The 16,466-nt window shown below is 31.1% G+C and overlaps 1 protein-coding gene across 1 annotated transcript in view; it reads right to left on the reverse strand.

Moving 5' to 3' along the window:
• Positions 1-5,066: 5,066 nt before the first annotated feature.
• Positions 5,067-16,466, reverse strand: part of LOC126780755 (Krueppel-like factor luna) — a 66,484-nt gene continuing 55,084 nt past the window's right edge. The window contains exons 2-4 of the mRNA XM_050505427.1: positions 12,431-12,620; positions 8,222-8,386; positions 5,067-7,530 (exon numbers count right to left, since the gene is read on the reverse strand). Of these exons, the coding sequence (XP_050361384.1) occupies positions 7,355-7,530; positions 8,222-8,386; positions 12,431-12,620 (531 nt within the window). The 3' untranslated portion in view covers positions 5,067-7,354. The remainder of the gene's footprint in view (positions 7,531-8,221; positions 8,387-12,430; positions 12,621-16,466) is intronic.

Raw genomic sequence — 16,466 nt, forward strand, 5'->3', positions numbered from 1 at the left:
AACAATATAAATATTTGCAAATAATATTAATTTGAGAATTGTAAATGGTTGAAGGAGATACTCTCATACTTAATATAACGTATAGTACAAAGTTGTTCAAGCTTAATTTCATCCTCGTAAATTATATTTCGCTAAGCAATCCCGAAAATCTTATCTTTGTTTGGGAGATCTTAAATTTGGTGACTTCGATCACAACAAGTTACGTAAGCCGGGTTTCCTGCCAAACAATGATTTTGTTACATGCGTAAGCACTGAGCACATTATAGCGATGTTGGACTCGGGATTGTTTATATCTTTATAGAATTCAGACAAAAATCCGGGGCTGCCACTAGGGAAACAATTAAATACTATATATTGTAGATTGAAAAAGCATAGAAAATAGAGAGCGTGCGCCACGAGAGATGTAAAAGGGAAACGTGGATAAAATTTGATTCAACATGAATCATTTCCATGACAATATTTATTTACGAAACGAACCTGCCCTGAACTTTCCGCTGGCACCTTGAGTTACTTACCGCATACACGGATGATGCGGCACTAGTTCGGCTCGGATCGTCTATGCGATTTTTATTTTATTTTCCAACGCCGGTGAGACTCGGCTTTGTGTATAGGAAGCCTAAGCATGAACCATAGACAAAATTAAGTTTATATCCTTGTAACGTGACGTGTCAACCTAACATTTGTGACACAGCCAGCGAAATATGTTAAAAATAATAATTTAACAATGATAAAACGCGAAAAAATAAATAACAAAAGCGTTGAATATTAAAACATTCTAAAATATTAACAGTATTGAATTTCCATTTTCTTTTTAATATGTCAATGTCAAACCGTAGACCACTGAAACAGATAATAAAACTGCAAGTCTTGATTTAATGCATTTATATATAGTTGGTATTAAAAAGTGCATAGCCATGCGTGGATCGATGAGATATGCCGGCTTAGTGTCTGTTTAGTTGGCATCACCAAAAAGTGAATAATTCCCATCAATGACTTTTATTACGCGTGGGAATAAAAAACGTGCGCAGTTATCATGAGTGTATTTTTAATACTCTGATAGAGTATCATAAAGGTTAGGTAAAGGAGATTGTCTTGAATCTCATAGATGTTGTGATGTGAATATTTTTATTTATTTCTATTTAATTTGCTATCAATGTGTTAATTATAATATTTTAATGACTAAAATACATCTAAATGTGCTTTGTCGTATGAACTGCATTGTATGAGTAAAAGAAACATCCACAACCACATATAAGAAAATTTATTAATATAAAATGCAATATACTACATAACTCGCCTCCCCGCAACGGGGTCACAGTACACATTCATTTAATACATATCAGAAAAAGAAACGTAAATAATAATACCCACATATATGTATTATTACTTTATAGTTGTAAATAGGTATATGATTAGTCATAACTATATTAAATGTATTTAGGTATGTACAAGAGCACGGCTAATAAATAATGAAAGCCGTTCTGTTCGATTTATATTACCAATTTGTTTGTTTAAAAACAACATGTCATTGAGGTATTTTATTACTTTAAAGCTTCGTTGATTTCTCACCGCAAGCTGGTAATATTAACGGAACATTTCCTAAACGAAAGTTTCACATAATTTTTGCAACGCAGTTTTGAAATGTATTGCACATAACAGCGACCTAAAATATAAATAAATAGTAGGGTACATATTATGTTAATTGTGATGATTTTCACGGACACTTTTTAAATCTTTGCACTGCGCCAGCAGTTGCAGCAGCATGTTAACTAGAAATTTTTCTTACTGGATTATAAATATTTAGCTCCATCTGGTCACGAAGACAGTTTTAAACGGACAAAACCATCAACTTTACATATTTATATGTATATATACATATAATAAATTTTTAATAATAAAATTTCGAAAATTTAATGCAAGTAACAATAAACTCTAATTAGTTTTAAACATAAAATTAATGATTGTAATTGATTTTCTATTAATACTGAACAGATTATTAAAACAGCTGAAAACATTCAAAATGCATAATATGTCAGTTCCTAACCTTAAAAATGCTAAATCACTAGAAAATATGTAACAATAATTTTAAGATCTTGTTCTCGTGAATACTTTCATTATTGACAGTTCTGTCGATTTAATACGTTGTCTAAAACCTGTAGCTATTTTAATAGTCGATTATTTTCTTCTAAACACATATTAGCATAAACCTACCGATTTAAGAAGCACTGGAATGTAATGGTAAAAAATTAACCCAGACAAATTGCAAAATACTTACGCAAAAAAGTTAAAAAATTACGGCATAGAAATGTTTATGCGTAAAAATAGAATAACACACCGACTATATATTTTAAAACTAGTAAGTTTATTAGCTAAACATCAGATTATATAAATTTATTAATTTAAATACGCAACGAACGTTCTATGCATGCATAGGCTAAGTGAGACAAGTGTAAAGGATTTTTTGGGTACCTACACACCTAACACGTATAAACAACTGTTGTCTGACAACATTGAAGAATGGATTAATTTTTATAGAAATATTATTATTGATAAGTATTGATATTGAGAAATATTTAGATTTACAAACACTTTTACGGAATAAATATAACATTCGAATCCACACACATCTTATTTTATCGCCTTAACAGTTTACATTATGTATATTTACCCACAACAATGAAGACTTGATTATATCTAACGATACCTCAATAATGACGTATTAATATTTGTCTTTGGAATAAGATACAATTAGTATAAACCGTTTAGGTATACACCATTACTATTGCCAAGTTATGTTCGGCGATTATATTCCTAACCTTATATTAATTTATATGAAATACAATAGACAATAGAAATTTGATGAGCGTCAGCCAACAAACAATTAAACTTTGAACAGTTTTAGTTCTCATGTTCGTTATTGGCCGTTTCAAATCAATTAAATATTGCTATTCCTAATATGAGTTACATTTACTTGAAATAGTTAGAAATAGACATCAATAAACAGTATGCTTATAGAAAAATACATATTTATCTGTGAAGGACGTCAAAGAATATAATACAATAAGTAGGTAACCAAAAAAGTGTATCGAAATCAACTAGAACAGGGAACATTTCTCCGAAAGGCAGATCACAGCTATTTAACCGTGTCTGTTTAGTTTAAAAATATTATTTAAAAAAAAACGTGCTTCTATTTATCAGTAGGTTGACACTTCGATTATTATGAAAGACCTAATATTACACGTTGATTCAGAAATACACAGCCGCAACTTTTCATTTAAAAATTCGCTATAATTAGTTGTATATTTACTTAAGTTGTTGGTATTTTAACCACATAAAGTCCACATTTCATTACATAATATATATTTTTCTACACATTAAACATATACAATATCCAGCGATAGTGCATAATATTAATTAATAAATATTTTATATCTAATCACATCTAGAACTTGCCGTATAGCACTATTATTACCAGGTATAACATTACCACGAACATTCAGACACACATTACTATGACACATTACATTACATTAGGTATGTCACTAGGATTGAATAAACTTATGAATCACATTTTTTAATATATTTCTTATAATAATTATTATTTTATATATTTTTTTTTTATTTAAAACGTCCACACATTGATTTATATTTTAATATATAATATTAAAAATATCCAAAAAGACTATGATTTATTTAAAAAATAAAGGGTTAGCATAAAATAAAATTGATATTAACTTAAAGTGCTAAGGAGATGTTACAATGTAATATAGTCTTAAATTCGATTCGCGATAAACTACAATGATTTTACCATTTCTGAAATTTGTTTAATTTTTCATATACCTATGTATAATAAAGCTTAACCTGAATTTTAAATGTAATGAGAGGTCTATAAGAGAATGTCTAGGTTACAAATATTGTTCGTAGACAATGTATAATTAAGTTTCGAATTTTGCCAAAACGTATATAAGATAACGTCGCCATCATCGCGCTCGTTACGAAATACAAGCCTAGTTGCACATATTGTGATAGCGCTTGAATACCTTAAATAAATATATTGCTCTGTAACTCATCAAACGTTTGAAATTTAGGCAAAACAAATGTTAACAATAACGAAGTGAAATATTTATGTGATTATTTTCTACAACCTTTATTACATTGATTGCTTCTTGCAAATATTATATTGCTATACCTTATTATTTTCTATTGTCGCCTTAATTAGACGACAATAGCTCCCAGTTAAATTTATTATTTTAAAGAGGCTAATTTATCGTAATATTATGAAGTCAAAATTTTACAATATAAAATCTTCTAAATTGTGCTTTTGGCAGCTAGGTGGATTTAGAGCAGTTTCCGTTACAATGTGTAAAACATTAAATCGAAAATGTTCTATAATATACACAATCCCTGAGAACGTGTTGATGTAAAAAATCACAAATCTCAATTCGGGAAGACTACATGATTGGCCCCCGGGATGTTTTCCTCGTAGAACCAGTTTAAATGTACAAATGAGTCTGCGAATGTTACAAAAATTACAATTTAATCTGTGCACAACTGGTCACTTATCGGATATTATAATTATGGCAGTAGATTTCTGCAGTCGTTGTACTTACAGTTTTACAAATTACTTAAGTGCATCCCAAAAAAGGATGCCCGGTGGAAAAGAAAAATATTGAAATTATTTAATTTTTTTTTATAATACTATCATGATGTTCTAGATAAATTACCACAGCCCGATTATATTTAATTTACGTTATCATAATGCGGTGAGATAATAAAAAAATAACTTTATCTCCAAATGTCGGTAATTAAGAGAAAATGGTCACAATTATTTCTGACAAAAATATTTCGAATGTCAAAGTACTTATTCTATAACGTAATGGTAGGTGATGATTTACTTGATTTTATTTAATAAATTAACTATTTAACGTAACAATTTTAATAATTCAATAAATTTAATAATTATTTATTTGTCTTGAATTATTAGTTTCTTTGATATTTTTTTGAATGCAAAGGAAAGGTATAAAAACTGTTTTACTTTAAAACCTATAAAATATTATTTCCAACAACATTTTTGCACGCACTAAACTTTTATGGGTTTTTATATTGAGGAAAATAAAAAATATTAGTTTTTATATATCTAACTGATTTATAATGCATGTATGCGCGTATACAAAATTATTCCTTTAATTTTGACATTAAATAATATTTTGCGATGAGAATTGCAACGTTTTGATTTTTATTTGCAATCTTTGTTTTGTTATTCCTAAAAATCATTTATACGATATTAGTATTTAATAAGTTCACATTATTGAAATGTATTCTACTTTTCATATTATTAAGCGCTTTCTTACTAACTGCAAAAAATGATTTCGGTACTCGCCGATAGATGGCGTTTTGTGTACCGAATATATGCCAGTGTGTTATAATAATATCGAATGTTTTAGTTAACCAATCCGTAGTGTAACTCCACTTTGTTTATCTAATTTCAATTAATAAGAGAGTTATCAGCCACGATTTCAAGATCATATCGACATTACATATTTATTTTTGCGAGAAATAAGTGGTTGTAAGCTGGATTCTACGCTTTTTTTCACATTAATTTTCTTAATTATCTACAATCGGTATCTGTAAATTATTTCAAACAAACTGCCGAGATTACAAAACTGTCTTAACGAATGTATATATATATATATATTATTTGCCTTGAATTTACTAACCAATATGATTTTTATTTTATAAATCACAACGAAAATCTTATGAATTACAAACAATTTACTAACGACAAAAGCATTAATTTTAATAATTATTAATTTAAATTTCATTTTCATAGCTTTTAAATGATATGTAACAACTTAAGAGATCCGAAATCTTAACGTCAAAATTATGTAAGCTCATGCAATAATCGCTTAATATTAACAATTTCGAAAATCCTCATATCAATTGAATGTTCGCGTAAATCATAAAATTTGAACGTTTTAATCAATCAAACTAATCAGAAGTGGGAATATAAGGGTCGAAAAATTTCGAGTAAACGCACAACATTCAAAGTATCAAGAAGAACTATACCGGCTATACCACGCCATAGATAAATAGCTTACATCACTAAAAACAGCGACTGTGTTTTAGAATCAACTTGTTTATTTTAAACATCAACGACACCTATCGAATGACACTTAGCGACACCTCTGATAATAATCAATTAAATTATTATTTAAAAACTAATACTACGTGTGTAAGGGCGTTGCGTTGGAGATTTTTTAATACATTTACGCAGAGAACAAACGCATAGAACGTTTCCTCGTGGCATCGAAGACGCCAAGACGCAGCATTATACAGCTTACACGAACGGAATGAGAGAGTAAAGGAGAAAGCTTAAAGTAAATAAATCGCAATGTATGAACATCTTAAAAATAAACATCATATAAAATTAATATAAGTCAATTTCTAGAAACAATCGCTTTTCGACATAATAAATCAGCACAATTGGGATTAATTGAGACAACAGTAATATTATGTTAACTGTTAATCGCTTTCTTCAACAATTGATGCATTTGATTAGTTGCGTAAGATTGTCTACAGTAACTGTTTCGAGAAATTGACGTAACATCAGGTAACGCGCGACGCACATCCTACTAAGTTTACAACTAACAAAAGGTTGTGCTAGGCGTCGGTGGGAATATCTGCCCAACATCCCGCGAATCAATAAATAATAATTATGTCACATGTTTTCAAATGCAGGTTGACGGAAAGATGCGCGGGAGCGTCGCGTGCGCACGGACGCCGCGCCCGCTTGCCCCGCGAACGATGGCACAACTATCGACAAGCAGCCGCTTTGCGACCGGCCGACATAAAAAAAAACTCTCTGTACACAAAGCTTACAAAAAATCTTTTACATAATAAACAACGGCAAATATAAATCGTTCTCTTATTGCAACAAAGAACCGCAACAATAGAGGCCGAAACATTAAAGAGATTTTAAAAATTTATCGTCGATTAAAATAATGAAATAAAAATAACGTTAAAGCATTAGGTGCAATGAGTGTTGACTCGGCTACATACGTAGCGACATTTTCTTTGGCTTGCAACGCTTTGCGAACACCCACTCCCCAGGCGCGCGTCTCGCAACGAACATAACGACACTAAGCGGAAACGAACGCTACGCGCAATCTTAACGTTCAATGCCGTAAGATCACAACGCACAAAATCTACAAATGGAATCACACATATTTAAATAAGAGGCGCGCACCTGTATGTACACGATCACATTTTAGTGTACATTCCCATCTTTAGGCAGTTTTTCAGAACGTTTGTTCCGATTGCCTCTTTTCCTGGGAGTGGGTGTTTGATCCTCGGGCTACGCATGCCTTTTCGCATGAAGCGCTAAATGATCAGAGCGTGAAAAGCAGCGCTCGCAGTGGCGGCAGCGGAATGGTTTCGCGCCTGTGTGTTTACGATAATGTCTAGTCAGCTCGTCGGATCGCGCGAATCGCCATTCACATCCCTCCCAGGAGCATTTGTACGGCTTCTCCCCTGAAATTAAAGATTTTATTTTTTATTTTTTATGTTTATAAATTTCTTATAATAAAAAGTAGGGTTGATAAGTAGTCAGGCTAGGCCACTCACGATTATTCGATTTATAATAAAAAAATAGTCATACCTTAATTTAATAATAATTTAGTACTATCACTACGGCATAGACATAATCTTTAAAAACGATAAATTTTTAGTTTGTTTTAAGCGTGATACAGCCAATTTGATACAGGGTTTTAAACAGTGTGTCCATTGTTATACGCAAGAGACAAAATTTCATTCAGAATGAGATCTTTCGCCAAGAATGTAAGGGATGGCGCGGCCCTGATATAGCAAAATTCAATGAGTTACAATTTATGAATTATCCATGGGAGGATTAAAGCAGGAGTAAATAGGAGACAGGCGATGATGTAAGTCTGCTATTAATATTTTTTCAAACATCATCGACAATTATTACAAGGATGACATAAAGGCTTTACAACATCGACGAAAACTTTTTAATCGCCTAGCTATGTATTTATCAACCCGTTGAATTTAGTTTAGGTGATGAATATATGAAAGAGAGTTAACAGTACATAATTATATACAATATTTATTTACATTAATAAATCTAAAATATATTGAAGCGATTAATTCAAATAAATTCAAATACTTATTTCAATTGTCTCAATGTTGTGGAACTTTTACATACCTGTGTGTGTCCGTTTGTGCGCTTTAAGATGCGAACTCTTGGTGTAAACCTTATCACAGGCCGGGAATTCGCATCTGTGCACGCGACGCCTGGGGTCGGTGGCGTGTGGGTGCGGATGATGACGTGGCACATGACGTCGAACAGGCGCCGCAACCGGCGCCTCATCTGGAAATACAATTTTATTATAAGCATGGCGTTGCTATTGAAACATAATTAAAGTTATTAAAAGACTATCCTCTATTGCTTAAGATTTAACTCCTATTATATGATTGTTAGAGAGGGTCGGTTTTTTTAAATGGCTTTTAGGTATTTGAGTCACACTTTGAGACAAAATTTAAACGATCGGGAACAAAAACATTACGTGAAACATGACGTGAAACGCGAGCTATATTTTAGTGCATTATTTATAATGATTGTATTCTTCCAAATCTTTTCATTGAGTTATTTTATTCACCTAATCGAGTTTTAAAATAATTAAACGGGTTTTGCGTTTAAATTTTTCGATTGAAAATTTAATATCGAAGATGAATTTTCCTTAGTTGTAAATTTTTTCAGTTTAATTTTCAAACCATAAATAATTACTATGAAATCTACAAATTCTTGAATTAGCTTTTAGGATTGTTTTAGATAAAATTAATGCAATATCGATTCATAATACAATAATTGTTATCGTATTCTAAAGGAAATTATAATCGTTCGTCAAAAGGATTATACTATATTGTAAGAGATAAAAGAATTGATAATATGTTTTTTTTTCTGAACTCCGGAGCATAAAGGTACATACAGGTATTTATTATAAATTACGCAATAGTTTTTAAACACAAAATAACCTAAATTAATATATTAATTTTTTTTATAGAATAGGAAGGCTGATGAGCATATGGGCCACCTGATGGTAAATGGTCACCACCGCCCATAGACATTTGCATTGTAAGAAATGTTAACCATTGCTTACATAGCCAATGCGTCACAAACCTTGGGATCTAAGATTTTATGTCCCTTGTGCCTGTAATTACACTGGCTCGCTCAAACCTGAACACAACAATACAAAGTACTGTTGTTTTGCGGTAGAATATCTGATGGGCACTCATCAGATATTCTACCTGGTACCTGGTACCCAGGCGAGCTTGCACAAAGCCCTACCACCAGTACAATTAATAGTAGTAGTAAATAAATACAATTGCTTTAATATTATATTTATAATGACTTTCTGGGAAATAATTCAAAGAAAAGTTCGGTAGACTCACTTTAAGATGATAAAATTGTCTAAAAATGTATGTACAAAAAATTTAATTTAATATTAGGGCTAGTTTCAAGCTTGACTCGTGTGTCAGCTGTTAACCTATGTCCTGTGACAACGTGTATGCAAAATTTCATAATGATCGACTAAATGTTTGACTAGATAAGATTTGAAAGCGGAACAAACAAACTCACTTTTATATCACATATTAGTTATTATAATTAAAACTCTATACGTGCACAATAATTAACAAATAATTACTTAAATAAATAATGTGTATGGAATAGATAAATTTGATCTGGCATTCAATTAATTGCACATCACACGCTCAGACTGACTATATAAGGATGAAAACGAGTGTTTAACGACTAGCAACTCGCTCCAGTTCGCACCATACATTATATTTAAATTATTACTGTTTTCGGTCCGCGGTTTAACTCGCGTGTGTGAACGGCAGGTATAACACCCTATGTCCTTTCCTGCGCCCCTGAAAACGTTTATTAAAAATTTCATGATCGATTGAGTGATTAACATTAAAGTGTAACAAATAAACAAATAAACAAACCCACTTTTGCTCTTATAATATTAGACTCAACTAAATCAAAAATTACAAATAAAAAATACAGTGGCCGCAATGTCTCTTGAACGAACTTAGAGTATATTTGCCCTTTATAATACATAATTTTGCTTTAGATAATCCATTTATTGATTAAGGCCCCTATGGTTTATATATATCACATATTGTGCGTGTGGTTAATATTGTGTATATCACACAAAGGGGCAGAGCAATAAGATACGTATTATATCGAGTGTTTGTGTTAATAGTGCGCCAGGATCAAAATTAAAATATACGTTATTCGAGTAGGCTTTCACAATAACTTTTGAATCGTCATTTTATAGGATATCAAACTAATTTCCGCCGGCGACTTCGCCTGTTAATGAGGAGCCTTGACAACGTATATGCAAAATTTCATGATGATCATTTGAGTTGTTGATACATGACAGCGTAATAAACAAACAAATATACATTTTTATAGTTTCAATGACAAATATAGAAACGTTTTATATGTCTAGAAAATAGACTTATTTTCTTTCTTAACCAAAAACTGCATTGTTTTCCAACGTCTGAATTTAATTTTAATTAGCCTATTCCAATCGAATAACGAGTAGAGATAAGCAAATCTTAGATTTACATATTTTATGCGATTTGCTAATAGCTCTGCTATATTATGCATTACTTAGTACCAATCAGAACTTCACCGACATTCAAAACGCCATTATGTCATGAATAATAAATACTATAGATTTTTCAAGAACTCGATCAATGCTATCATTTTAAAGTTCTATATATATTTTTAATGTATTGTAGCCAACAGAATAATGTTAATGTATTTTATTAAGGCTGAAATTATACTAATATAATATATAAGTCAGATGACGAAAAAGTTTTATAAATTATGCGATCGAAATTTGAATATACTATAACGGTTACATCCTCAGAGAGGGTCAGGTAACAATATTATGTTCCGGGCTGTTAAACAAAAGGATTGAATTTTTATTTAAAAAAAAAAACATTATGTTACGTCACCATAAGCCGCGATTCGTTGGATTAGAATACATCAAACATTAAAGAATCTGATATTTCATGACGGCTTCGCCTTCTAAATGTAAAAAAAATTATGAAAATTCTTTAAGTCGTTCAAGTGTAAATGTGTAACAAACACGAGCTTACGCATCGATAATGTTAATAAGACAATTTGAGTTATTCTTTTAAATACGGATACGATCATACATGTTATCAGTTATCAGGAATGGTGGTTAGAAAAACCTAGAATCGATTTTAAAATAATGAAAATGTTTCTTTCGAAATCGTTTGTACTCCATACGGGTTTTCACAATCTACCGCAGTTTTGATCGCTTTGCTGCAAATAAAGACATCGATTTAAAATGGCTTTGTTATTCAAAGTTAGACAAAGTTCATATATATATATATATATAAAACAAGATTTTGTACTAACAAAAAAGAAATCATTTCAGTTTTAAATATATTTTAATGCTAAATAAACTGTGTGTTTTTCATCAAAGTTTTTGTTTATTTATCAAAAACCTGACCAAATGTAATAGAGGCTTTATTTTGTTCTACCTACACTACGTATTAATTTTTAATAATTATTTATAGCGTTATATCTTAAGTCGTGGAAATTGACAACTTAATATGGAAAGCTAATACGTTCACCATTTTTTTTAATTACATTAATTATACTTGACAGTCTAAAAGTGAAAATCTATCCCTTATCCTTCTATTCCTTATGTTATATGCTATTTTGTTTGTGTTTCTGTCGGATTGCCGTAGATGTAGTAACTTTTAGGTATTCGTATGTGTGTGTGCATTGTTAACTTTAATTGTGTCTATATTTTTGGCAGTTCTTCAAACAACCCCCATAATATATATTGTATACATTTTTGTTAACATAAGCCATGTTCGCCAACACGTGTTTGAACCCAAATGTTTGAATTTTTATCTTTGTAGACGAAGTTGAATAATCGAGTTCATTACAAAAAAATTAAAATTAAGACCTCATATACTATTAATAGTAATAACTATTTTTTTTTATAAAAAAACAGCAATGCTCAGTGTTGTTTATTTCCGGAAACCCGTGACTGAGGCAGTGTAATTACAGGCAATAGGGACTTAACATCTAAGTTCGCAATGTTAGTGGCGCATGGACATAATTTATGTAAGAAATGGTTAGTGTTTCTTACAGTGCCGATATTATAGCCGTGTCGTTTAAATGATGATCGATGGTTACCACTTACTATCTATTTGTCAGACTCCCAATTTTATATAAAAATGCTATTCTTATTTCGAACTGCAGTGATTTAACATTTTTGATCTAGTAAACAAACTAAACCAAATGTGGCTATCCTTAGAACTTTATATTGTACATTATCAAATACTAATATTGTACCTCTTGGTTCATCAGAATCGCTAGGCGGTTCGCTCTTCACTGCTGTGACAGTGAGGATTCTTGGCGACTGTGGAGATGGCGGTGTTGGAGGTGAACTAGTAGCTGATCTCGCCCATTCCTCTTCTTGCGCCGGCTCCCTGCGCTTCCCACGTGGCTCCTCTCGGAGGTACCGCTCCATTTCGTAACATGTCTGTAGAAAATATATATTTTATTATCTTTGTTTGTATACATGACAGCCAATTATATACAATAAGTACGCAATAAGAAATATTTTATCGTGTTTCTTTATGTCTATGTTATGTATATCTAAATCATTCTATTTATAAACTTTTTTTAAAATAGAGTTATTCGAATTTTAGTCACAGTATTTTTCTGGAATTCTATAAGTGTCTTATTATTTAAATACGTCAAGAAAACCACTTATGCTTAAAGGAAGAATTTTTTTTTACAGTAAATATGATGATATAGATGATATTTAAAGTTTCTATTGTCGAAGCTCCGGATGCAAGTCGGATAATAAGATATTTTTTTAATATGTAAAAATTCTTAAAATATTCTCATAAATTTGATCACATCTATGATGCATTACTTTTCATTTAAGGCAAAAATAAAGTCTATTTACTATAAATAATATATTTTAATAACTAGGGAGTTAACACCTTCTGCAAAATCGACATTCTGATGACTGTCATAATAGTCTAATCAGCGCAACTGTAGGTAAGCTGCTAAGCACTAACTAGTTATTTGCTTTTAATCAAACGTTTATCAATCAATTAACTTAACTTATTCAACTTTACGGGTACTATATTTTTTATTCTTTTCAGAACCGGTGGTAGGAGTATTTTATTAATTAAACGATTTTGAATTTACTTAAATTACCACGTTTTTAAAAGCTTTTCAACTGTTATTTGCAAAAATTGAGTAATCAACCAATCAATCACTGATAAAAGTAACAGCCTACAGTTACATTCAATTATATATATAAAAATTATTATCTTTAATTTAATTTAATTCTAGTCTAAAATACTAACAGGGCTTGTTAAATACCTCATGTGTTATTATTTAGCAGACTTAAATTAAAATCTTGTTAAGAATTAAAAGTACATAAGCTTTTATTCGCTAAGCTTTTCTTGTAATACGATGAATATTAATGTGTTACAAGATCGGCTACGCGATAAGTTATTTAAACCGTTCGTTAAAGTGCAATCCGAGTTAAGTTAACCGAAATGTGATATAAGTTACGAAAATATATATTACATATGTCCAATAAATGGAATACGGGAATATATAACGAAGATTGCGAGCTCTATATAAAATGTATGTATTATATAAAATGTATATAACATGTATATGCACTAGTTTCCGTCTGCGGCTCCGCTCGCGTGTGATGGGGAGGTGTTAGATACCCTAAGTCCTATTATGTACCCCTCACAACGTGAATGTAAAATTTCATGGTGATGTACAGTTAAGACGTGAAAACGTGAAGACTTTGTGTTGAAAGAAAAACAAATCGTATGTAATGGTAAATCTGTTGGTAAATGGTCACCTTCGACCATAGATATTGCCTCAACTGTAGTTATAAGAAATAAAAATTACTCCTTTGACGAATACGCTGCCAACCATTGGTTCTAAGACGTGATGTCCCTTGAGCTATTAAACTGGTTTACCAATTAAATCGAAACACAATAATATTATATACCACTGTGTGGCTGTAAAATAACCGACAATATAGTGGTTCCTACCTAGACGGGCCTGTAACAGGCCTGCCACCGATAAACGTTTTGAAATTTAAAAATACTTAAAGAATTAAAAAATAAGTCGATGTTCTGCCGGAGTTTATCGTATTTAAAGTGGCTTGTCAAACGGTTAGGATAAATCTGACCAAAGTTTATTTGACCGACACAAATGCATTTATTATAATATTCCGAATTATATTTTTTCTAAAAACAACTATGTAATCCGATTAAAAGCCGATATTACGCGCTGATCAGATCCCTTCTATATTTATCCGATGGATTTAAATCCGAGCTAGCGCTTCTGAATACTGTATCTACGTATTGAATCTGTGTTTTCAATTCGTCTCGTGCTTGATGGTGCAGGAAAACATGCAAGAAACCTGATCAATAGGTAGGATGAAATTATAGCATATTATTTTATCGTTACACATCAAGGCATACATTTTCTTAGAAACTATTGAAACAATATTGAGATATTATGAGAATTTATAACTGTGTATATGAACAAGAACATAACCATAAACATACCATTTGTAATAAAAAAATATTGGGTATACTTCCGTCTGTCCGTATAATCAGATTTTTTTTTTTTTTTTAGTTGAATAAAAATATTATGTTAATAAAATATTTTACAATATTTTTTTACTTCTAAATTGTTATCATTTATTACGTATATGCACTTCAAATTAATTTAATTTCGGAGTCAAAGTCCTTATTATTAAGATGAGCGCGAGTAATTTAACAAAGAACATAGTGTACGAGTATGTATCGTATACACATATCAACGTACGGGGTGACATGATATTCAAAAACGGCATCGAATTCTGGGAATTCGCTGCCGTGTTCGCTTCTATGCATTCGCTTCTATGCTGATGAAATATTATATAAGTACCTAGTTGTCTTTTCAATTTAGTCTATGACGGGACAGGCGTAAATTTCATGTACTTGTTAGAACTTAATTAAAACAATGATTAACGGAATGTCTATCAATCCAATAATTATAAAACATACATACAGATAATCTTTCACCTTAGTGAAGTAACGCCTTCATTTAATTTAAGGTTCGAACAACATGACCGTGGAGATTTGAAAGTAAAAAATACCCAATGCTGGGTTCCTCCTAAGGACTCCTCGATTCTTAAGAGATTTGGAGCTAAGTGAATGAGATAGATTTTAATCCGTTTCATACGATGTTTCTCACGATGTTTTCCTACGCCGCCGAGCACAAGATGAATTACTATACGAAAACGAAACGATAACTCAGTAGTAGTTGTCAGTAATCTGGGCTCTGATAATGTGAATATAATAAAGCAACGTATCTATTACAGAGCTTTTAATGAGATCATTAATTATAAAATCGTAACAGAATATGTCCTATCGCTAATAGTTACATTATATAGTTACTTAATGACCGACATACGAAGCCACTATAATTTATTTTGTAAACAATTATCCGATATGATTCGCGCATCACATATTGTACGTTAATGATGATACGCCAGGAGCCTTCACGCAAGTTTGAACAACTACTGTACAAAGTTTCAACTCAGTTGAATGATATATGAACGTATACTATACAAAAAAAAACAAACATTCATTATTTTATATATAGAGTTTTAGGTCGAATATGTTTAAGCTATAATTAAATATATTTTTTAATTTAAATTAGTTACAAATGGGATACCTGATGGCAAGTGGTCTCACCACTCATATACATCGATACTGTAAGAAATATTAACCATCCAGTACACCGTATCAATCTTGGCTAGTGATACCCTTGTACCTTTTCTTGTACTGAGTACTGACACACTTATTGTTCAAACCGGAACACAGCAATATTTGCTGTTTGACGGTAGAATATGTGATGGCGTCTTATCACCGAGTAATAAGCTACATATTATACTTTCAATTCAATACAATTAATGTTTAACTTAAATATATTAACAACACAACACAACAATACCCGTGCATTTAAACAAATTAAACAACTGGTATTTTCTGAACTACATTTGCCGAGTATTTGAATAAAATCTTCGAACAAAGCACACGATACATTCACTTACATTTGGAAGTAACGGATGAGTTTCGCACAAATAATCTTTTTTATTCATTAGATAAATGCAGGGCGTCGTGTCTTTGATGTTTATATTGAAATTTGGATGTGAGCAACTTTTACTTGAATCGATTCGAAATCTAATATCCTGTAATTTATATTACAATAACATGGTAACCCTAAACTGATGCTAAATAATCACCAGGAATGAAAAGGATACCCGACTTCTTACCAATTTAAAGTTATC

Source organism: Nymphalis io, chromosome Z (assembly GCF_905147045.1).
Source record: "Nymphalis io chromosome Z, ilAglIoxx1.1, whole genome shotgun sequence".
NCBI classification, from domain to species: domain Eukaryota; kingdom Metazoa; phylum Arthropoda; class Insecta; order Lepidoptera; family Nymphalidae; genus Nymphalis; species Nymphalis io.